Source organism: Pelodiscus sinensis, chromosome 3 (genome assembly GCF_052426305.1).
Source record: "Pelodiscus sinensis isolate ZL-2025 chromosome 3, ASM5242630v1, whole genome shotgun sequence".
NCBI lineage: Eukaryota > Metazoa > Chordata > Testudines > Trionychidae > Pelodiscus > Pelodiscus sinensis.
This window is the reverse complement of record NC_143054.1, coordinates 151,827,218-151,852,554: the sequence shown is the minus strand read 5'-3', so window position 1 is coordinate 151,852,554 and position 25,337 is coordinate 151,827,218. Positions and strand designations below refer to the sequence as shown.

General features: G+C 43.5%; 1 protein-coding gene across 1 annotated transcript in view; it reads right to left on the bottom strand.

The window, feature by feature from the left end:
• KCNK2 (potassium two pore domain channel subfamily K member 2) overlaps positions 1 to 25,337 on the bottom strand; it is a 146,127-nt gene that overhangs the window by 30,962 nt on the left and 89,828 nt on the right. Inside the window, exons 5-6 of the mRNA XM_006137350.5 lie at positions 24,865 to 25,051; positions 6,739 to 6,878 (exon numbers count right to left, since the gene is read on the bottom strand). Of these exons, the coding sequence (XP_006137412.1) occupies positions 6,739 to 6,878; positions 24,865 to 25,051 (327 nt within the window). The remainder of the gene's footprint in view (positions 1 to 6,738; positions 6,879 to 24,864; positions 25,052 to 25,337) is intronic.

Below are 25,337 nucleotides of genomic sequence, written 5' to 3'. Positions count from 1 at the left end.
TCATCCCACCAAGTCTCTGTTATCCCAATTAAATCATATTTCTTGGTCTGGGCCAGGGCCTCCAGTTCTTCCTGTTTGTTGCCCAGGCTTCTCGCATTAGTGTACAAACACTTCTGGTAACCAGTTGATCGTCCTATCTTCTCCATTCGAAACATGGGTCCTCCTTTCTTGCCCCTTCCTCTCTGCGTTTCTTCCCGGTATCCGACTTTCCCACTCCCCTCAGGGTTTTGGTCACCATCCCCCGACGAACCTAGTTTAAAGCCCTCCTCACTAGGTTTGCAAGCCTGCCCGCGAAGATGCTCCTTCCTCTCTTCGTTAGGTGGATCCCATCTCTTCCTAACAATCCTTGCGCCCGGAACAGAGTCCCATGGTCGAAGAAACCAAACAGCTAACACTCCCTACCACATCTTACAGAAGTGCTAGAAGTGTATTAATAAATGTATGTTTGCCTACGTCAATTATATCCACTTTTGTTAGTAAAGGATCTTGATAAATCTACCAAAAAACATGGACAATTTGCAGGCCTTCTTGCTGTATTTGTAATATTTTTATAGCTGTGTAATTCTACCACATCTGTTGACGTAAACCACACAGGACTGTCATCAGCTACCTCAGCTGGGTTGAATAAAACACATGTAACAGCATCAAAATTTCCTGTAACCAATATTTATCAAACTGGTTGACTGGACAAAAAAAGTGTTCAGCAGTTTTCAAATGTTCTCTTATACACTGAGACAAATTAGTGGAGTCACACTGTAGTTTTGTTGAATCATACAGCCAAAATTAGTGCCTCTCAGAAAATCCTGAAGCTCCTTTTCCACAGCTCCCATTGGACTGTTCTTGGGTACTCTGTTCCATCCCCTAGCTATATCCCCACAACTCCCATTGGCCACAGTTTCCTTACAATAAGCAAGGATTGTTAGGATTAATACAATACTGCACAGAAGGCCGGGGTAGCTTATTATGACTGGCCCATATCCTGCAGTCCTTTCTGGCTCAAAATTATCCTTGACTTCAGTGGGCTCATTCCTTGATATGGCTGTTTGGGCCCATCATTTTAAAATCACTTATTATATATTTATATTGTTTTTAATTAATACTGCAAGACAAAAATGCCTTAAGGATTTACAAGCCAAATTAACAAAGACAAACAAATGAGATGGGACTATAATTCAGGAGAGAGACGCTCTGGGGAATGTTGATTATGAGAATAGTATAGGAAGAGTTACTGGGTAAAAGCAGAGGATTGCAAATGAGTAGTTTGTATATGAGAACTGTGAAGCAGGCAGAATGAGTGAAGGTGTAAGGCAGAGAGTGGGCGTAGGAGACAAAGGAGAGAGGATTGAGAAGGCATAAGGAGCAAGTGGAGGAGTACAGGGAAATGAAAGTAGAAATGTAGGCATAGCTTGTATTTTGACATCTAATATAGCCTTAACCTGTCTCAGAATACATCAGCTATGCATGGTTTTACTATCCATGTTCTTCAATTTCTACTTCACACCTTCAGCAAATCCCTACTGTCCTGAATTTTAAGAAGAATATTTTAGGGGATCCAAATATATCCACTAAATAGACTGAATTATTTCAGTGTTAGCCATGCATCATTTATGGCATTATAGACTTTCTGCTAAATTCTCTCATTGAATTTAATCAATTTCATTTTTTCTGGGTTACAACATAATGAGCAATTCCTCCAGCATCTGGGAGTGAAATGCCCCCAACTGGTAATAAATGATTATGCTGCTATTTAGGACTTTCTACTGATCATTGTGGTATCTGAGTTCTAATCAGTGACCTCCATCAGAATCTTCATAGTGAAAACCAAGAATAGACCAGAGGTGAACTTGGATCCAAATTCTGTCCAAAAGCCAAACAAATACAATACTCGGGGTTCATTCAGAATCTGCTCTGGCCTTCTCTGGTGCAGAACTTTCTGGAGAGGCCCAGATGACAAAAAGTCAAGTGGGTGTTCCACATTGTTCCCAATAGCAAAAGGGAAAGGGAAACAAAGAAGCACCCATTTAGGACAAAATCAAGATGTAAGGAATATAATTTTAATGAAGGCACCAAGGGACATGGAGAAGAAATTCTTGAATTGACTATGCATCAATATTAGGAGCCAAAGTCCTAAACAAGAAGAAACAGAATTGCTCATTTATGAGTATAAATTTGACTAAGTCGGTATTACTGAAACCTGGTATGAAGTGTCACATGATTGGAATCTTAAAATCATATATTATAACCCATTTAGGAAGGTATGAATGGGCAAAAGGGATGTGGGAATAGCACGCGAATTCTGAATCTGTATGGATTAATATTCTGATAAAACACAAAATAGGGTAATTGGTGGTGTCTAAATGCCAGAAAAAGTAACTGCCTTCTTAAGCATCCATGAAGGGGGAAAAAGTGGCATTATCATGGAGAACTTCAATCTCAGTGACATATGCAGGTGATCTCATGTTACCTGTCCTAAAAGTGCCTTGGAATTTCTAAAAAATTATAGATGACAAATTTCTCAGTAAAAATATGTTGCATCCAATATATGGACAAATTCTTTATTAGACCTCATCTTGTCAGATGAAGAGGGATTTGATCACAGAACTACAAAAGAATAATAATCAGTGGTTGCTTAGGTGCAAGTAATCAAGACTGGATTATATTTGTAATGTGCATACACAATAAAGCCTACAGCAGTAGTATATGTACTTGGTGCTTTTAAAGGGCCAATTTCCCAAACTGGAAAACAATTATAAGCCAAATCAGCTGGAAGAAACAATTTAAATGGAAAAATTTGAACAATAATAGGGAATTGTTTAAGAAAATGTTACCAAAAAAGATTTGGGAATCATAGAGGGAAATCAGCTAACCATGAACTCCCAGTGCAATGCTCTAATGAAAAGGATTAATTTGATCCTTGGATGTAAAAACAGGCAAATATGTAGTAGGAGTATAAGGAGTATAATAACAAGAAAGATGTTGAAAAGGGCTCAAAGAAGAGCTATGTTCCCCACTCAGACACCCAGGCATATACTTGGGCAGCTAACCAGAGGTGCTGGGCTGCTCCTGCTCCCTTGCTTACAGTATTATTTTGAGCATGACCGCTCAAAGAGAGCTGACACAGACATGTCTAAACAAACTGGGAATCACGTCCCCAGCTTCCAGTGTAGACATAGCTGAAAAGAGAAAACAAAAGGGTTTACAAAAGGGAGCTTTTTTATCTCCATTCTGCAGATGGGAAACTGAAGGACAAAAAGATAAAGGACTCTGTAATGAGAAATTAATGTTCAGGAAAATCAGGTTATGTGACTTGCCCAAGGGACACAGGAAATCCCTGGCAGAGCAAGGACCCCAGCCCACTTTTTATGAATTCCAAGCTAACAATACTTTCACAGCACCAGAATGTTCCAAAAATATTAAATTAAGCCCTTGCAGTTTCACAGAAGTAAAAGCATGTTCACTAAAACCAATAGATATGGTAAATGTTAATTTCTGGAGACCTTTCAATAGTGTAAAGAGATTTAGGAGCACTAGTTCTGTTGACTTACAATGGGATTTTTGCCCCTAGGCAAGGCCTCTTAGGCACTTCTGAAACCCTCTTAGAGCCCATCTCCACACAGAATATCTGGGCAGATGGGCCAACAGAATTGCCAGGGACCTGGGTAAGGTGACAGGAGCTAGCCCTGCACACCCAGAAAAGGTGGGGCCTCAGGGAGAAGGGGTGGGGCTCAGGCAACCAGCCCTCAGTTCATGTGTCCTCCACCCCCCATACACAGTGTTCCAGCAGTGATTTAAATGGCTTGTAGTGGTGACCAGGAACCCTGGGCCCTTTTGAATCACTGGGCTCTGGGGCAATTGACTTCTTTAGAAAGGATGTAATCAAAATTGGGATACATGTGTCAAGGCTGATCCCTACTCTGGCACTCTGAGTGCAAAAGGTGGGGGCTCACAAAGAGTTTAAAAACCTTGCCTCTTCAGGCTCTGTTTACAACCACCTCCCTTCTCTCCCCCCGCCCCCTCTGCCCTGCCCCCCACGCGTCATAGATACAGTGGCTCTAAGAAATAAACAAAAAAGCTGCCACCACCAACTGAAACAAACCCCTTTCTTCTTGAACCCAGGAAGAAAGCACTGGGACTTCCTTCCCCAGGGGTACCCAAGTTCCTCTGCCACAAGAGAGCTTGAAAAAATAAAAATAAAAACAAGCTGCAATCTCTGGTAGCTGATCCCTCAGCCTGAGGCATGCAGATACACGTAGACAGACAGAACTCCTGTACCTTCCAGGATACAAGAATCAAATAATCACTTTAAAAAAGGGATTTTTTATTACAAAACAAAAGATATACTTGATAAAGCATACTTGGTTGCTAGATGTTATAGAGCAACTAAGGAAAATACATTAAAACACAGAGAAAATCTCTGGAAACAATGTTTAGATAGCAAATGCGGAGGGAAGTCATAGATTCACACAGAGCAGTTCAAACCAAACCAGAAAATAAAGAAAAATACTCTGATTGTGACTAGATTCACTTTTTTCCCTTTACTTACTCACAATCTTCTCATTGTTCATTCCACTTTCATGACCCAAATTCCTTGGAGGAATGGTAGTCCTGCCTGGGTTTAAATCATTCTGTGTCTCTCAACTCCTGGTTTAACTCTCCCACACAAAGAAGACAAGGCAAGGTATATTATAAATTTCAAATTTCAGTACTTCATTCCTATTGGTTCTCCTGGCTTCCTGCCAACCCCCTTGCTAGCTACCTAAGATTAACCCCTTTGTCACTGGGTGCTGGCCAGCACTCCTCCTATCCATTACACATGCCCACAGAGATCAACTTTTTTTCTTAAACTAGATGAAAGAAAATAGTCCAAAAATGGTACATGTTGAATTAAAAAATGACTTAGCTGACTGAAATTGCCTCAGCGTAACATAGGGAAAGAAATTTTCTCTCAAACATGTCAGGCTCAGATTCATGGGCAATGTAGATAAAAGACCAGTGGAGGCAAAGTCCAACCATGCAGCAAGTAAACGCCACGATGTGGCACAGGACCCCTCCAGAAGTGCACCACCCTGCCACTACCTTTGCAGTGCCAGAAGCAAAGCTTAATAGAAGGGGGGAGAACAGTAAGCAGATTGTGGACCCTTCTATGCTCTGCCTCACCACTGCTGTGCCTCTTTCACCAAGGCCTCACCTTCTCCACCCTCTGCTTCACCCCTACTCCACCTGTTTCCCCGAGGCCTCTCCCTGCCCACACTCCACCTGCCTTTTTCCCCAAGGCTCCACCACTGAACTCCCTCTTGCACACTCTCTTCCAGCACTTGCATGTGAGCCTCCCCAAATAGAAGCCTCATCATGTCCTATACTTGGATTACTAAGGAATGTAAAAGCAAGATTTAAAGTAACCATCTTATTTATCAGCAGCCAGTGTGAGTGGGCATCATGGATTCCTTCACCACTTGTCCAGAGAACAGGGTTCCAAACCTGCACACTGTCCAATATGTTGTGCATGCAAATATTCGTGTGTGTAGTGTCATTGACATCAGATGGACAAAAGGTTACAAACATCCTTAGAGTTTGCAGGAATAGGACCAAGTTGATCAACTACCTTCTTTAACTACTGTAAAATTAATATACATATTGTCTTCTAAAAGAGGACTTTAGATAAATACTCTCCCATTAATTAGATGCCAGTTCCTTTCTTAGAATAAGTGATTATGAATTCACACTAAAAATGCACTTATATAAACCCTTCACAATCAGCCACATGAATAATACCACTAACCATAGACAACACATGACAGTGCTAGATACAGCAATGCAATTCACAATCACTGTATTGTCACTGAAAACAATACTTGCATTGCTTTTGATTACAGCAGCTGAACTATTTGCAAATGACATGAACCTAGATCAGATGGAATAAATATCTTGCTTCTAAACAACATATTTTTCTTAACTGTTGAATTTCTGTATAAAGCTTTGTAATCAAGCATGTTCTCACTTAACATAACCAAAAGAGATTTTACTTATCCACAAATGTCTACTGAAACCAAGCCATTTGGCTAAACAATTACATTTTAATTAAACTACTTTATCATCATTGGAATGACAAACAGATTTACATGAAAAAGTACATCTGAACTTAAGCCAACATATCTAACTGTAAATTAATATGTATGTAATTGAACAAGACTATTGTAAAGCACTTCTGAACATGTTTTAATGGTCCAAGCCTTCGGTGCAGTGTACTGTATGACAAGTAACATAAGACAAATTAATGTATTACTAAACAAGTCCACACATTTTTTACTGTTTAATATGACTATGTATTGGTACATTTGATTTTCTGTTTTGTTTTACCTATCTGTATCCTATAGCAAAAATAAAATCAGGAAAATGTTATTATCCAAAACACTAAGCACATGGCTTAACTATCAAAAATGGTTCCTATAAAATGAGACATTTCCTTCCAGCCAGATATGTGTACTTTTGTACTGCACACATTTTCCTTTAATTGCTATCTATGTTTACCTGAGTTTATATATAGTGACATAAAATCAATATATATTCATCAAGACTAGTACAAATGAATTGTATAATGACATAAGCTATTGCTCTACTTCAGATACCGGAAACTGATTCATGCCCTAAAAAGCAAACATTTACTATAAGTTTGCCCATCCTCTATTCCAAATATAAATGAAGAAGCATGTTTCTCTTTTAGAAGCAGGACACTCTTACCTCTTCTTTTGTCTTTTTTGATATGACTCTTAGCCAGTCTCCAATCATGCTAAGGACAGCAGCAAAATAAGCAAGTCCTACAAGGATCCAAAACCATACCACTGGCTTGTAGAAATCAAGGTATTCAATGTCTGATCCCCCTGAAAGACAATAAAGTTAAAAATAAAGTGTGCTTTGTATTGGAACACACAAAATTTTATCTGATGTTCTCCTTTTGCCAAAACACTCATTTTAAAAAATCTATATTTTTAAGGGTTTTTTAAAATATTTTTTTCCAGCTCAGTTTTTCACACAAGTGCAAGTAAGAATAGGCAGCAAATTAAAAAAGAGAACCATGGAACAAGACATAATGGGCTAAATTCATTCCTGGTATGAAAGCACTAAAATCTGTGACATTACACTATGGATAAGTGTAGCTCAATAACTGCTCCTGGGTTATAATAATTATAAAAATGAGCCCCCGTAATTGTGCTCAACTTCTGACAAACTTATTTGTAAGCATTGCTGATTCTCCTACCTATGCTCCAAACTCTAATTATGTAAGCTTTCATGGGTGATCCAAGTTTAATGGAGAAGTACGTAATATTTCAAGATCGGAGGCGGGGGGAAGGAGTGGCGGAGGGCAAGGAGTGTTTGTGGAAGCAATCAGAAATAAACTGACCAAAGGTTTTTAATCTATCTATATACATTCAGTGTCCTCATCATTGTACTAACCTCAGCATCTCACAAACAATGATTTCATCCTCCCCACACCCGGGAAAGAAGGCAATATCGCCTCCATTTTACAAATGAGGAAACCAAGGCACAGAGAGACCAACTAAACTGCTCACAGAGCAAGTCTCTGACTCTGACAGAAATCAGATCTCTTTAATCCAAGTGCCAAGACCAGCCACCTTCCTCATTTTATTAAAAAGGAGAGAAAAATATGTGAAATGGTCCCAGTGAGGCCATCATAAAGAATATATATTCCAGTCCCACATAGGACACAAAGGATAAGCGTAGCTCAATAACTGCTCCAGATTATAATAATTATAAAAATGAACCCACATAATTATGCTCAACTTCTGACAAAATAATTTGTCCTATGCTTTGTATAATTTTGTAGTAGTTTAAAAAAGACTCATCCACCTCTCCTTCCTGATTAGGTGGTCTGTAGGGGTATGTCTACACTACAACCCTAGTTCAAACTAGGGTGGTTAATGTAGGCAACCGGAGTTGCAAATGAAGCCTGGGATTTGAATTTCCCGGGCTTCATTTGCATATTGCCGGGTGCCGCCATTTTTAAATGTCCGCTAGTTCGGACTCCGTATCCGCGGCTACACATGGCACTGACTAGGTAGTTCGGATTAGGCTTCCTATTCTGAACTACCGGTACACCGCATTCCACAAGGAGTAACGGTAGTTCGGAATAGGAAGCCTAATCTGAACTACCTAGTTCGTGCCGCGTGTAGCCGCGGGCACGGAATCCGAACTAGCGGACATTTAAAAATGGTGGAGCCCGGCAATATGCAAATGAAGCCTAGGAAATTCAAATCCCAGGCTTCATTTGCAACTCCAGTTACCTACATTAACTACCCTAGTTCGAACTAGGGTGGTAGTGTAGACATACCCTAGTAGACTTCTACCATACCACCACCTTTGTTTTTTAATCCTTTATCCTTGCCTTTTTAATACTATATATAACAGATAAAAACTTTCTGTGTATCAGAACTGTTGGTGCAAAACCCTGGATACCAAGATTTTGTATTTAACCATTTATGAGCTGCCAAAAATACAAGAAAATTCTGATTTCAGTAACATTCTGTAGTTCCACTGATTTCATTGATGACAAAAAGAAGTGTCAAAGAAATAAGAACATAAGAATAGCCATACTGAGCCAGATCAGAACTGGAAGGAACCTTGAGAAGTCATCAAGTCCAGTCCCCTGGACTCATGGCAGGACTAAGCATCATTTAGACCATCCCTGACAGATGTTTGTCTAACCTGCTCTTAAAAATCTCCAATGATGGAGATTCCACAACCTCCGTAGGCAGTTTATTCTTATGCTTAACCATCCAGCCCAGTATCTTGTCCTCCAATAATGGCAGGTGCCAGATGCTTCAGAGGGAATTAATGGAACACAGCAATTATTGAAAGATCCATTTCTTGTCATCCATTCACAGCTTCTAGTAATAGGTGGTTTAATACCTGGAACATGGTGTTGAATCCCTGATAATATTAGTTAATCATTACTGATTATCCTCCATGAACTTACCTAATTCTTTTTTTTAAACCCAGTTACACTTTTTGGCCTTTATAACATCTTTATGTTTTTACTTATTATATATGCAAACTAGTACCTTCATAAAACTGAGTTGTGAGTTGAAATTACATATCAGCAACACCAGGAAGAAAACCTTAATATAGAATGTTGTAATTTAATGACAGACATTTAATTGCCAGGATAGGCAGGGAAAATATCACTTGCAAGTGTGAATCTAGCAGCCACAATTAATGAGATATAAAATATGCTTGCTTTGGCAAGACAAATTTTAATTTTAAGATCCACTAATATGTTTAAAATGAAGTTACAGCCATTAAAAATGATGAAATGACATTACTGGCTTTTGTGAGTTTGCTCAAATGTAGTCTTCTGGACAATTAGACAAATTGATGTGAAGGGAGTGATAATTTGGTGCATTACAGTTCCTAATATTAAAAAACATTGTTCAAACTTCAAATGTTATAAATTGCTATTAAGACACAAAGGAATTTTAAATTACTAACTGAATCAGAGTTACATATTGAGGAAAAAAGTCAGGTAGCAAATATAACTTCTGAAATTTTATATGGTCTGCAATTCCCCTTATTTGTACAAAATGATGACTCCTTAGAAGATGATAGCAATCATTTCTCCCAAATTAATTAGGATCTTATGCTGATATGGCATAATTTTTTTTCATATACACTTTTTTACTGTGATAAACTAAAAAAGGATTGCCTGTGATATGAGAGGAGTTTCTGTCATTTGTCTTAGAACACAAACATGTGGGAAATAAGGAGAACATGAAATTGCTAAGGAAGTTTCTGGTCATGAGAGCAGCCTGAGAGGAGATCCCCGACTTCATTTTACAGTATTTTTTTGCTTTTCCATAGTGTATGTTATTCTTACATATATTTGATCAAATTGTAAAAGCAGTGGTGCTTTAAAAAAAACTAGAAAATGGTACTGTAGTATTTACACCATATTGTGTTGTTAAATTCTTGTTAGTTTTATACTGGGAAGTTTTGGTATCAACTAACTGGAGCTGCACATTTTTATTTCTCCTGTTAAAAAGGTGATCCATGAAGGGAAGATGCAAAATTCCATCAAATTAACTATGTGTGAAACTCCCAACAGCCAGCCTAGGAGGATATTCAACAACATTTCCCTTTATAAGTGACTTTCTTCTTTTAAATCCCAGAATATTCACCTCATTGCAGCTGGCTCTCAACTCCAAGTGATGGCGCTGCCACCAAAAAACTCTACTACAGTCTCAGTCTAAATCATCTATAGAAAGTTAGGAATATGTCCATTTTAAATAAATTGCTTGGTCTTGCAAGTTTTTTGTTTAATGTAACTGGACATAAAAGAAAAAAACTATTTTAAAGATGCAAATCCCCATGTATATTATAAAGCCCTCAGCACTTAGTTGACTCTATGCTACAAATAAGTTTCTCTAGAAGCTGTAAAGTCACAAGCATGGTGCATGCTTCAGCTTTGTCTGAAGTGGGAGTCAGAGAGTCCCAACAGAGATGGGTGTGTGGCAACAAGCCTGGAGATAATATGCTAATTTCTTCTCTTCCTCTGGGTGAGGGAAGCATTCAGCACTTAAGATTAAACCTCACGGAGTTCTGTAATAAAGTTAACTAAGAATATCATTAAATTAAATTGAATGGAATTCAAATCACAAGCACAACTGTTCTGAAGTTAGAGTTAATGGAATTCGTTAGTGATTGAATCACAGTTCAGATGACTGAGTATGATAGCTAATGCATCCCCACTAAAATGTATGAGAGTAGCCAGCTAATGAATTTACCAGTTTATACTGTAAAAAAGAAAAGAAAGAGAAAAGTTCAATATGTAACACGTTTGCATTGACTTTTATGCAGCATAACCATTTACTCAAAATTTTTATCTTTATTTTAAAAGACAGATTGCTGCAGTAGCCATTAAGAAAGATAAAATCTTGGAAAGCAAGAAGCCAAATCCATTTGAACATGCTTTGCTTTACAGAAACTGTCCTGCGGGCAGAAGGACAAAGTTCAAGTTCTTTTGCCAGAATGTTTGCACAGCCCCGCTGCAGTTACTAATAATGACTATGGAGGAGAGCTGTGCTGCTCTACCCAGAGATATGGGCGTCTTCATCTGTGCAAAGTTTGGCTCATCACACCCCTTGCCTGCCCATAATCCTCCCACTACTGAGACCTCCTTCATAGTATGCAGGGGAGTGTGACCAAGGGTCTGACCAAAAGCCCCATGCAATCAGTGGGAGTCTTCTCATGAACTCCAGGGGCCATTGGACCAGCCCGCAGAACAGACTGTACACTACTGCTGTCTCTCTGCGCATTTTCTTTCTATAGTGATTCTGGGACTTTCCATGGTTACTTAAAGCACCTTAGCACCTGGACCCAATCCAACAGCCTTCACTGAGAAAATCCCTTAAATTCCAACGTAAGTGTTGCCTTAGTAAAGACTTCAGGACTGGCGCCTCATTGCCAAACCAAACTGAGAATGGTAAAAAAGCTACTTTGACAGAAATACAGTCTTTTCCCTATTGTTTAAGCAATCACTGAAACAAAATAGAAACAAATAATTATTTCTGTAAAAGCAGCTTCTTTTTTGCTTTTATTGTTTTTGTTTCATATACTTAAATATATAAATATATATATATATCAACAAGATAATCCCTCTGGAATTGTACTTTTTTTGGGGGGGGGGGAGGGGAAGGTAGTTACTCTGAAGCTAATGCTTCAAATATTATTAGTGTCACTATAAAGAATGTTCTTCTCCTGGATCCAGGCAGCTATACACTTGGGACAGCCAGGCACATGCAGGATATGTGGCAGAAGCAGTCCAAGGTAATGGGCAACTAGGCCATTTGGGCTTTATAAACTGTAATTAGCACCATAATTCCCCCTTAAGCAGACAGGCAGCTACTGCAGAATATGAGGCACAATTATGAAATATGCAATCTCCAGTCTGCTCTTTTCAGGAGGGCTATAGCAACATTCTATACAAGTAGACTTCATAGTTCACTCCAGATAGAGCTTATTGCGGTAGTCTTGCCCTGAAGTGAGAAAGAGTGGTTTGTGTCAACACTGATGTTGGGGAGTTATAGTTATAAGAGCTTATCAGAAAGACAACATGCATCTTTTGTGCTTCAGCTTTGCCATTTAATTCTGCAACGGTGCATTCTATAGGGCAGTGTTTCCCAACTGGTGCTCCGCGGAACCCTGGCGTTCCGCGGAGCAAAATGAGGGGTTCCGCGAGGAGCCAGCTCTCCCCCGCTCCCTCTGAAAAAGAGAGAGAGAGAGAGCCGGCTAGCCAGCAGAGGCATGGGCGGCGAGTTGTGTGGGCTTGTGGTGCCCATGCTCCCGCAATATTTGGAGCTGGAGCTGGTCCCGACCCAATGCGCGCGTCCTCCCAGCCCGGCCCCAGAGCATCTCTCCCCCATCCCCAGACTCGTCCCTGCCATGCGCAACCTTCCCTGAGCTCTCCCTCGCTGGTTGCTGCTGCCCTGCGCAGCACACTCAAACCAGTGGGTGGAGAGACGCCCGGACGTGACATAACGTCATGGCCCGGGATTTTAAACTTGCTGGGCGCTGTGATGCGCCGCATGGCTGAGTTGCGGCTTCGGAGTCCGGGGACAGAGCATAGACTCCAGCCCCACAAAGTGGAAGGCAGAAGGTATGGGAGAGGGAAAGGGAGGGGGAGGGGCTTGTGCAGAGGGAAAGGGGAAGGGCTGGGAGAGGACAGTGCTTGTGCGGAGGTGGAGGGGAAGGGGAAGGCACCAAAGGGACAGGGTAGAGGAGAGACAAATGGCAGAGGGCCAAGCGCAGACAATGAGGAAAAGGGCAGGAGGGGAGGTGTCATGCTGGGTGGGGAAAAGGTAAGGGCATTGGGGGCTAGAGGGGGGAGGAGGAGGTGCTGGGAGAAGGCTTGAAAGAAGGGGTGGGCATGAGGAAGGCTGGGTTGGAGCAAGTCATGTGAGAGGGCACAGGGGCATGAAGGGAATGGGGGCAGAGGGTGGTGAGGGGTGGGCATCAGGGAAAAATGGAGCAAAGGGGGCAGGGGAAGTGAGGGAAGGAGGAGGCATCAGGAGGCTGCAGGGGTAAGAGAAGGTGCAGGTTCCAGGGGATTCTGGGCAGACACCTGCCCAGTGGAGAGACCACCATCAGAGGAGAGACGCAGGGCAGGTTTGTAAAGGGAAGTGTTAAGAGAGGGAATGAGGAGGGGTAGTTCACATGATCAGAGTGGGGCTACTGGAGAAGTGGGCACAGGGAGGAGAGAAGGACTGGTGGAGGGGGGCAGGTCGCAGGAGGGCTGAGGACAGTGAGAAGAGCAGGAGTCAGGACAGCAGAGAAGGGTGAGGAGTCGGGGGGCAGCAGGCACCAGGGGAGCTGACATGGCAGCAGAGGGAAAAGGTAGGGGTTTAAAAATATTTATTAATAACTTGGGTGGCACATCCAAACAATCCACATGAGCTCAATACTGGTGCACAACACAAAATTCATTTTGCTCATGGGAGGAAACTCTTAGGCTATGTCTACACTGGTTGCTTCTTGTGCAAGAACACATCCACTCTTCCATGTGCGAGCTGTGCTTTTGCACAAGAGCATCTATGGCAGTGTGGACACTCTCTTGCCCAAGAAAGTGCCGATGGCCATTTTAGCCTAAGGGCTTTCTTGCGCAAGAAATTCATGTTGCCTATCTACACTGGCGTCTTGCACAAGAATAGTTGCTCAAAAGGGCTTATTCCTGAGTGGGAGCATCGTAGTTCATACGCAAGAAGCCCTGATTTCATACATGAGAACGTTAGTGTACTTGCGCAAGAACACATGGCCAGTGTAGACAGGCAGCAAATTTTTGCGCAAGAGCGGCCGCTTTGGTGCAAGATCGTGCCAGTGCAGACACAGCCAAGGGGTGGGAGGAAGGCAGGGGCAGGGAATCAGCACTGGCTCAGCATATCTATATGGCTTGGGGGAAGGTGCAGGGAAATTGAGCTCAGCTGGGTTGCAGAGTGGGGAGGTCTGGGGAGTTGGGCTGGGCTGTGGAGTGGAGTGGGGTGGGGGGCGGGGTGTGGAGCTCAAAGCTCAGTTTGACTGCAGGAGGAGGGAGGTGCTGGGAACCGAGGCTAGATTCAAGGGAAGGGAGGGACAGGGAATCGGTTCTTGGCTCAGCAGTTTTGTGGGGCTTGGAGGAGGTGCAGGGAAATGGGGATCAGCTGTGCTGTGGGGAAGGCATGCAGGGAACCAGTGCAGGGCTCAGCTGGGCTGAGGTGGATGGGGGAGGGCATACAGAACAGACGGGTAGCTCAGCTGGGCTGTGAGGTGCTGCAGGGAACTGGTGCTGCACTCCCTTGGACTGTGAGGGATGGTTTTGGGGGAAGTGCAGGGAACCAGCAGGGGTGGGCAGCTTAGTTCGGTTGCAGGGGATAGAGGTGCAAAGAAGCCTAGTGCGGAAAGGGGGGGGGGGAACCAGGAGCCCTGAAATGACCTCCCCTGTCCAAAAATTCCTAATCTGGGACAAGTCAGGTCTAGAGGGTGCCAGATCAGGGAGGTCCAACTCCTACCTAAGTCCCCTCCTCGCACCCTCCCTCGTAGCCAGACACCCTACATCCAGCCTGCTTCTGCACCCTACCTATCTGGTCTGAACCCTACCCAGACCTTGTCCCCTTCCGCCCCCCAGCTCCCTCCCAGCTCCTGCACCCCATCCCTATCCTGCTCCTTGGCAGCCCTGCCATCCACCCTAGCACCGCCCTGGCCCCAGCACCTTGCCTCACACCCCAGGACTCAGCACCACCCTGTTCCTTGTCCCAGCACCCTGCCAGTCATCCTAGTGCCCAGCAGGACCATGTCCCTGAACCCAGCACCCTGCCACCTGCCTGTCCTAGCTCCTTGCCCCAGCACCCTGCCATCTGAGCCAGCATCCTTCCACCCAGCAGCACCTTCTCCCCAGCCCCAGCACCCACTAGCACTCTATCCCTTACCCCTACCAGCACATTTGGGACCACATTAGTGAGGCTTGGGGGGTTTTGGAGGAGCTTTTTTTTGGTTTTTTGCATCTCACTTGTGTGGCCCCAACTGACTTTTCTGTGGGTCAGTGACCTTTGACTCAAAACAGGTTCCTCACCCCTCTCGTATATAAAGACAATGCTAAAACCTTTTGAGTTTAACATAATATTTTATTTAAAAATGAAGCCAGGCCAACAAGCCCCCAATTGGGACCAAACCCCCATTTCACTGCAGCATCATAACACTCCTGCACCACCTGACCCCAAATCTGAGCCTATCATACACTGGAACCCCCTGTCCTGAGCCTCTTACATCCCCAAACTCCTGCATCCCCACATCCTCAGTCTTCTGCCACAACATTCTTCCACCATCCACACATCACAAATCTTTGTCCTGAGCCCATCATTCTCACAACCTTCTTCCCCTTAGTCCCTCACATATCCAGCCCAAACTCCTGCACCCTCACGTCCACAAGCCCTGGCTTGCTCAGCACCCCAACCTTTCACCTGATCCCAACACTCCCCAGCCTAGAGCCCCCTCCCTGAGCCAACAGCCCCTTCTCCTGCATCCAAATTCCCTCCCAGAACTTGTACTTCTCACCCCTTCCCACACCCAAATCCCTCATTCCCACCCCAAACCTTACTCTCACTAGGTTGAGACAGGTATAAGGGCTGAGTATAGCAAATGATGGAGAGGAGGGGAACAGAGCGGATGAGGCCTCACAGAAGGGAGATGGGGGGTGGGTCTTGGGGAAGGAATGTGAATTTCATGAATCGGTGGGTCCCTCTCTCCTCCCCCATCACCCCCCCCCCTTTTTTTTGCTTGACAAACCTAGGGGTTCCTTGAAATTTTGAAAAGCTGAAAAGGGTTCCTCAGCCAAATAAAATTGGGAAACACTGCTATAGGGTAATAATATCACCTGCTGGTGGAAGACCTACGGTGCTATAGTGACTAATACGTTAGCATTCCATCTTTATGAGGTTGTGTGAAGCAAAACCTGCCACTGGTATTGAACTTTGCTTTCAATTATAGGCTGAGTAATTTAATTGACTCCAGTATATTAGTGGAAACATTTAAGTCTACATCTTAATGTTGTTAGGCCACTTTTGTGCCCTGCAGAAAGTGGCAGCACTATCAATAATGCCAATATACTGAATCTAAGCACTGAAAAATGCAGTAAGGCAAAGAAGCAATGAACTCGAACATGGATGAAAGCAAAGAGGATATTTTGGAGTCAATTTTTGAAGAGGTAAGTATGAGAGAGACAGACAAATCCTACCATTTATTATACTATACTGGTTGTGATGTGAGCTTACAAGTCAAGTCAAATGTATTAATAATGGCTGAGCCATGGGCCAAATGATCCAAAACCAAAATTATGACAATAAACTAAAAATTAAATCCAGAATTTTAAAATTTATATAAAACAAATTTAAAAGACGATAAACTAATTAAATTGTATATGCCATGGGTCTTTTCTTGCTTTTTCCAGTTGACGATAGAAATAGGGCAGCTGAGCAGTGCATACGTATGCTGTCAGTTCCTCATAAGTATTCTGTTTTCTATGAGCCAATAGCAAAAGTCATCTGAAACAAAAACACTGACAGCCATTTTGATCTCAAGTGGCTATACAAATTACAATATAATAAATAATGGTGTAGCACTTCCACCTGGCAAGAGCTGCATGGACAGAGGTGGTTACATTTCTCAACACCGGTATATTAGCCTTCTTGTAAGCTGACTACTGAGATTGAAAATGGAAATCTGCAAAGGCCCGCATCCTTTATTATTAGACAAATTGTCTAAATATCTACTATAGTGATGTCATTTTTAACAAGGGGAAATCAAGAGGACATATTTGTAATGGAAACAACTGTCATGTCTAGCTTCTTATTAATATCTTCTAGTTGATTAAGGATTATTCATTTTTAAATTTAAATCTAATCATTTCCAATTATGCAAGGCCTAGAAAGTGAAAAGAAGTTTGAATATACTTTAACCAATAATACTTACATGAGAAAGCCCTGCTGAACTATTCCTCTAAGCATACACTTGCAACCATTGTGGCTGCATACTATGAATGTGAAGCCAAAAACTGATATTATGGCATTGCAGTTCGAACAGAAAAGAATTCATGCTGATCTCAGCTCTAAGAAGAGTAGCTGCCATGTTATTTGCGAGATGAAGATTCTTCCTGAGAAATGTCAATCACTTTTAGTCTTGAGGGATTATTCTGTAAGTGCCCCAGTGAGCCTACAATATAATGTCTAGCTATGAAAATCCAAGACTAACAGACTTAGGGACAATTTTTTTATATACAGCTCCCATCTTTGACCTTTGTCTAATTTATTTAAGTTTTGGGACATCTCATTTAATTTATATACAATGCATACCATATTAAGATTATCTACTTCAGAAAGGCTTGGAAATATCTGTTCATAAACCTGGTATTTTTATATACAAATAATTTATTCTTATGCCATAAATATTGTAGCTTTGATGCTAACTTTAGTACCTAATAATATATTTCATTATACTACAAGATGACAAATGTGACATGAAATAGCTCTCCACTTTTCACCTTCATAGAACATTTATAATATTGGCCTGGTTTGTTCTGTGCTAGTAAATTCAGTGGTTTCACTTCAAAACAAGCAAAGGCGAACATTTAAAATCACTGTGTCCTGTTCTTCAACTGAGGATATTGATTCTTGCACAAGCCTTGTTGTCTCCTACCTCATATTTGCAAATAGGAACTGGAACCATAAAGCTTTGTTTCAGTTATGGGAATTCTTTCTCGCTCATGGATATGACCTGCACATTAGAAGGGGAAAGAGGAAGGGGATTTGCCTACCAACTACCTAATTCTGCCATGCTAAGCGATGGTGATTGGTGCCCTCTTCTGCAAGTCATATCATTGTAATAAAGGTTACTGCCCATGCAGTCACTCTCCATGTAAGTGAAGGTGGCAAAATTTGTATGTTTGTTAATTAGGCACTATCATTTATATAACCATCATAAGACAACAAGCCACAGGGTAAATCCAGAGAAATTCTGTTTATATCAGTGGAGTAACTCTGGTTTACAACTCTGTAAAATATAAATATACAAAAAATGAGAGAATAAACTGCAACATAAAATAACTCAATGTTGAGGTCAACACACATCTTGTTATACGCATTATTTATATTTATATGGTACTTTGTTATTTTATAGCAATCAGAAAAACAAAATATTTAGGGTTGTTGTACCAAAACTCAAAATACGGGTTATGGATCAATTTGTCAGTTATTGTGGAATGCCACATTTTACCATGTTACCAAGTGCAGGCTCCACAACCTAGTGCAGGCTTCCGTTGGACAGGTGCTGCAACTGATGGGAATTGCAAGGGTGGCACCTGTGGACATGAGGGCAGAATACAGAGCCTTCCCACTCACCCAAACACTTAGGAGCTGCAGGGACCTGGTGGCTGCATCCTAGGAGCCACAGTAAGCACTGCTGGGACCCTGCACCCCAACTCTCCTCCCATATCCCCACTCTCTGGCCCCAGCTGAGTCCACATCCCCAGCTAGAGCCCATCCCCCTCCCACACACAAACCCCAATCTCTTGCCCCACTAGCTCAAGCTGAACAAGCATGTGTCTGCCTACCCATGCTGGGAAACACGTGCCCAGATACACGGGAGACATATGTACCCAAGACTGAGAGGAAGGAAGATGTGTCAGGCTAGGGATGTTAGCTAGTGAGTAACTGAATAGTCGTGTAATTGCATGAAACTTTAGAGGGCACATGACTATTCATTAGTCCCTGGAGATGGGGACGGCAGCCAGAGCGCTCCCAGCTCCACTCCTGGGGCATCTCCAGCTCCCCTCCCCTACACTGCTGCCTCTGTATCAGAAACAGCTGCACAGGGTAGCAGGCGGGAGTAAGTTTAAAAACAGGCTTTCCACGCAGACCGCCACCCACCTGTCACCCCATGCTGCTGCCTCTGATGGAGAGGCAGCAGTGCAGGGTGGCAGCAGCCCCTGTCCGTGAGGGTCCAAGTTCCCCATGGACAGCGGCTGCTGCCATGGAGCATCTTCTGTCTGCAGCAGGCCCAGGCTCACCGTGGACAGTGGCTACTCCGTGGGATGCTGGCGTAGCCTCTTTCCATGAGAAACTCAGACCCCCCATCTATAGAGGCTGCTTTCTGGCAGCCTTCCGTACCCCTCTCTAACAGAGGCAGCAGCAGTGGGACAGGGGCAGGTGGCACCCTTTTAAACTGGCTCCCACCTTCTCCCCACATCACTGCCTCCATGGGAGGCAGCAAGGGAGGGACAGGGAGGTCCGTGGAGCCTGCTCCCCTGATAGAGGCACCAGAGGGGCGGGGGGTGAAAGCTTGTAGTCGACAAGATTAACTGAGAAGCCCAGTCTTATCAGTTAATCGTGTAGTTGTCTACACACTGACATTCCTACATCAGACTCAGATAAAACTTGGCCGTGGCTGCTAAGACAGTTAACATCAGTGCCAGGTGCAAATGAGTTTTTCAGATACAGACACTCATGCACGGAGAACTGACCTACAGCTCTCGTTTCACCAGCCATATGACTAAATTGTAATAAATTCAAAATGAGGCATTTCACATTCTGCTGCTCCAACAGAGTAGGAGCTTTTATTCAGCTGATGTACACTACTGTCTCAAAGCTATACAGGAACTACTCATTACTTCAGAAGAGCTAAAAAGAAAAGGAGAAAGCTGTTACGGGGTATGTCTACACTACCCTCCTAGTTTGAACTAGGAGGGTAATGTAGGCATACCGCACTTGCAAATGAAGCCTGGGATTTGAATTTCCCGGGCTTCATTTGCATAAACTGGGCGCTGCCATTTTTAAATCCCTGCTCGTTCGAACCCCGTGCCGCGCGGCTACACGCGGCACAAACTAGGTAGTTTGGACTAGGCTTCCTAGTTCGAACTACCGTTACTCCTCATTCCACGAGGACTAACGGTAGTTCGGACTAGGGAGCCTAGTCCGAACTACCTAGTTCGTGCCGCGTGTAGCCGTGCGGCACGGGGTTCGAACGAGCAGGGATTTAAAAATGGCGGCGCCCAGTTTATGCAAATGAAGCCTGGGAAATTCAAATCCCAGGCTTCATTTGCAATTGCGGTATGCCTACATTACCCCGCTAGTTCGAACTAGCAGGGTAGTGTAGACATACCCATGGTGACTGAGCAATACCCAACTCTTAATTCAACATGATCCCTACCAAATAGCTAACTTGCAAACATTGTGTATGCTCTCTCAAAGCTAATAAAGAAACCTAACCATTAAGTTAGCTGTATGTTTAAAAGTATAGAGAAATAAACTAATCTTTGTAAACTATTCCAGATATCTGCTGTTAATGCAGAAGAAATTAACTTACAAATTAAAGGACAATGTTTAACAAATCAGCAGCCAACTTTAGATCTGTCACAACCATTCTGAGCTTCACAGTTACAGCAGACTGAGGGTATGTCTACACTACAAAGTTAATTCGAACTAACGGATGTTAACTTTCATAGGCGCTACACTAGCGCTCCGCTAGTTCGAACTTAATTCGAACTAGCGGAGTGCTTAGTTCGAACTAGGAAAACCTCATTTTACAAGGATTAAGCCTAGTTCGAACTAGCTAGTTTGAATTAAGGGCTGCGTAGCCCCTTAATTCGAACTAGTGGGAGGCTAGCCCTCCCCAGGTTTCCCTGGTGGCCACTCTGGCCAACACCAGGGAAACTCGTCTGCCCCCCTCCCGGCCCCAGACCCCTTAAAGGAGCACGGACTGGCTACGGTGCCCGTGCCAGGTGCAAGCCTGCCAGCACCCAGCCAGCAGACCCTGCACCTGGCACAGATCGAGCCACCCACCTGATGCCCCCCAGCCCTCCCCCTCTTCCCGGGACCAGGCTGGCGGCTCCCGGGAGCTTGCCCAGGACTGCAAGAGGCGGGCACCGACCTGGGCTAGTGCAGACATTGTGGACCTCGTCCATGACCTCCGCACTAGGCACAGGAAAGTGGCCGGCTAGGGCAGGAGAGCTGCCAGCCTGGACACCCAGGAGCAGGTGTGCAAGAGAGTCAAGGGGGTCCACTGAGACCCCCGACCCTGAGCCCTGAGCTTACAATGGCCGTTCTGGGTCAGACCAAAGGTCCATCTAGCCCAGTAGCCTGTCTGCCGACAGCGGCCAACCCTAGGGATCCTGGAGGGGATGGACCGAAGACAGTGACCAAGCCATTTGTCTCATGCCATCCCTCTCCAGCCTTCCACAAACCTTGGCCAGGGACACCACTCCTACCCCCTGGCTAATAGCACTCCATGGACCCAACCTCCATCACTTTATCTCACTTCCCTTTAAACTCTGTTCTAGTTCTAGCCTTCACAGCCTCCTGCAGCAAGGAGTTCCACAAGTTGACTCTTTGCTTTGTGAAGAAGAACTTTCTGTTACTAGTTTGAAGCCTGCTACCCATTCCTTTCCTTTGGTGTCCTCTAGTCCTTCTTTATGGGAACTAATGAAGAACTTTTCTGTATGCACCCTCTCCACCCAACTCCTGCTTTTAGAGACCTCTATCCTGTCCCCCCTCCGTCTCCTCTTTTCTAAGCTGAAGAGTCCCAGTCTCTTTAACCTCTCTTCATATGGGACCTGTTCCCAACCCCTGATCATTTTAGTTGCCCTCCCCTCTCCCAGCCTCTCTCTTCCCCTCTCCCACCTCCTTTTCCCAGTCTCCCCCAGTTTTGTTCAATAAAGACAGATTTCAAATTGGAAGACACGTTATCTTTATTTTGTACATCAAGAAGAGGGGCTAGGGAAGGGTAAGTGGAAGGAAGTGAGGGAGGAATGGGGTACGAGCCCCCGATGGGGAGGACTGGGCTGGCTCTGCGGGCTTCTGGGGGTGGAAGCTCTCCTGCAGCCCCCCAATTACCTCCTCTCCCCAGATGGCAGCCTGTGGCAAGTGCAGCCGGTCTGATGGCCGAGTGCTGTGATGTGCCTAGTGTGGGTAGTCCGGGCACTCCAAGCCAGGACTGCTTTGCAAGCAGGGCACCCTGAGAACTGTCTGTCCGGGGTGGCGGTCGGGACCCTTTAAGCACAGCCCTTGGCTAGCCTGAGACAGCATCTCCACGCTCTAAGTCCTCCTCTGATGCCCTGCCGGCACTGCTTCCAGCCATCCTTAAGCCCGGTTCAGGGTCCACTTAATGTGGACATGCTAGTTCGAATTAGCAAAACGCTAATTCGAACTAGTTTTGTAGTCTGGATCCGTTAGTTCGAATTAGCTTAGTTCGAATTAACTAATTCGAACTAAGTTAGTTCGAATTAATGTTGTAGTGTAGACATACCCATAGAGATCTGTTGTTTTTCTTCTAAAAGCACTTACAACTTAAAAATCACCATTAACTGAACAGGTGCACACGCTGACTACATTAAAACATAAATACCGGTCTTCTGCATATTAAACTGAGCAAAAATAAAAATCAGTATTTTCATGTCAATAGTGAAAATGTTAAATGAAAACATCTATAAAATGAATTATTACTAGAGTAAAATCATGCCAGGTGGTTCTGCAGAAAGATAATTCATTTTCTGGTGAAATACAAGTTTTAATTATACTGTGTAATGCAGGACTAAACTATTATATCAATTAGGCCCATGAAGAGACAAATGTACACAAATTTATATTGAAATAAATGATTAATGGGTACTCAATGTTTCAGTTACCACCAAGTGGGCCATTTCACATTATGCCCCTACTATAAATATAACCAGGCCTTGCATTAATGTAGTGCAGATTGCATCAAAAAGATAATATAAAACACCCAAAGCTTTGGCTTTGAAGCACTATGTCATCTTTGTCAGACTGCTAGCCAGCAGCAGGTGAATCTCACTAGAATCACAAATTCTGAGCCAATGTCTGTTCCTGCAGCCAGAATAGCAAGCAGTGAAAAGAAAAACAGAGACTATAGAAAGGAATATGGAAGGGGGTGGGGAAAACCCAGCAAGAGACATACAAACCCACCATGCACTCACATTTCATATTTACGTAGTATGTGTGTGACATGTATTAGAAGGACATTACTGTTGCCAAGTCAAGCACTCAAAAATTAGGAAATGCCACAATTAAGTTTGCTGGTGAAACCATAATGCCCCTTGGGCATAAGCATTATGCTACAGTCTTAGATGACATGATCACATGCTATATTTTCCACAGAATCTCTGCCTCATTCAGTGCACAAGCCAAATGATGCTCATTGAATCAATCCCAGCTGCTAGGAGCAGCAAATGAAGAGAGAGAGAGCCCTGCTGAGTTTCTGCAACTTTGGATGGAGTATGCTTAGTTAGTCTGTGGGGATGGTACATGCTCAGTCCAATCAGCACATGGGAGCTGTGAGCATGTTAACAACAGAAAGACTCTTCAGAAAATGTAGCTGCCAAACTCCATCAACTTCCTACCAAGCTCATGTGAACTGTGACTTTTCAAGGCCTATTACAGAAACAGCAACAGACACATTCCTGACAACCTCCCTGTCACATTTCAAGTCCCCACTCAAAAACACGGAGGCACAAAAGCTTCTCAAAGAAACAATTATAGGATACTAAGGGGCTGTGTCTCCTGCTCACTACGCTTGCCAACCCCTCCCTCTGGGAAGGGCCGAACAGCATCCTCCCCCCACCACAGCCACAGGGCTGACTCTAGCTCAACCCCAACTCTCTCCACCCCCTTCCGGCCACCGGGGAAGACCGAGGCCACACCAGCCCCAGCTCTCTACCCCCAGCCATTGGACTGGGCCAAGGCCATGCCAGCTCCACCTCCCCCCATGGCCGCTGGGAAGGACCAAGGCTGTGCCAGTCCCAGTCCCACCACCCCATGCCCTCCCACTGGCCATCAGGCAGAGACAAGGCTGAACCAGCCCCACACTCTCTCTCCCCAGCCGCCAGGAGAGGTACGGGCTGAGGCCTTGCCAGGCTCCACTCTCTTCCCCCTGGCTGCTTGGGGGTGGGGTTGGAGGTGAGGCCACAGCACAGCAGCCCCAGCTCCTGAGCACTGGTGAAAGGGGAGGGGAGAGGAAGGGAAGAGGCAGACAGGACACAGAATGATGTGATGAAGTCACGCTGCCATCCCGCAGAAAAGTGTTTTTTTTATAGAGATATTTTTTTTAATCATGGACAAATCGTTTTTCTCTCTCCTCGTTCTATGAAATGGTTACAGATGGTTAGCTAACATTTTCATTACAAAATTCAATCTGACACCCAAGATAGAAATTCTTAAGCCAAACAGCTAAAATTATGTGTCTCAAAATAGGCTCTAATAATGGAAAATATCATGCAACCTTAGCATATGCTGCCAACTCTGTCTATAACTAGTACACAAAGATGTACAGGGTCAGAGAGAACACAGAAGACAGAAAGTACAGAAAGAGAGAGAGCATGACTCCCAGAGATATTTGTACAGCTGAAATCAAATTTTGAAACAATATTTTGACAAGAGAAGAAGATGACCATTGTCAGAGATGACTTTAAATTATTCCCATGTAAAAATAAAAACATTTAGCACACTGAAATAATGTAATTGTTCTTCTAACATTGTACTTGTCTAAAGTTAGAAAAAAGCTATTGCAAAGTTGAAGAAAGCTTTTTTTACTGTATTAATGCAAATGGTTCTGACTATTGACATAGCCTCCCTGGCCTTGAAAATCACAGTTTGAACATATTTGTCAAGGAGAAAGACAAGTGATCCTGGATTGTCTTCCATAATCTTGCCTCCATGCTATCTGCAAAGTGTCTACTGTTTGGAGGGAGTTACAATGCAAATCCTGTACAACTATTTAAACTATAGATTTGGGTTGAGAGAAAGAATCAAGACAAAATCTTACCTGCAACATAGTCACCAAATCCAATGGTAGTTAAAGTGATAACTACAAAATAAATTGCATCTAATGTGCTCCAGCCTTCTATATGCTTGAATATTACTGCAGGAAGAGCCACAAACAGCACACAGCCAAACAATATGAATATTATTGTTGAGATGATGCGAATCTTTGTCTGACTCACATTCCATTTCTACAGAAGAAAGGGAAGTAGGGCAGGGGGAGAGAGAAAATCCATGGTTAGTAAAACCGTGCCATTGTATTAGAACACCTATCAAACTCCAAGTGAGAGGTTTTACTCAGTAGTAGAGCTGTACGAATAACTAATTTCAGTTCATTGACATGTACGCAAAAAAATCAGTCAACCAGAATGGCAACAAAATGTTTCAGAATTTTTAGTGAATTGACACAAGCCAACAGAAATTTTGTTTCTAGTCAAATGAAATATTTTGTCCACTTGGACACAAAGGCTATGTCTA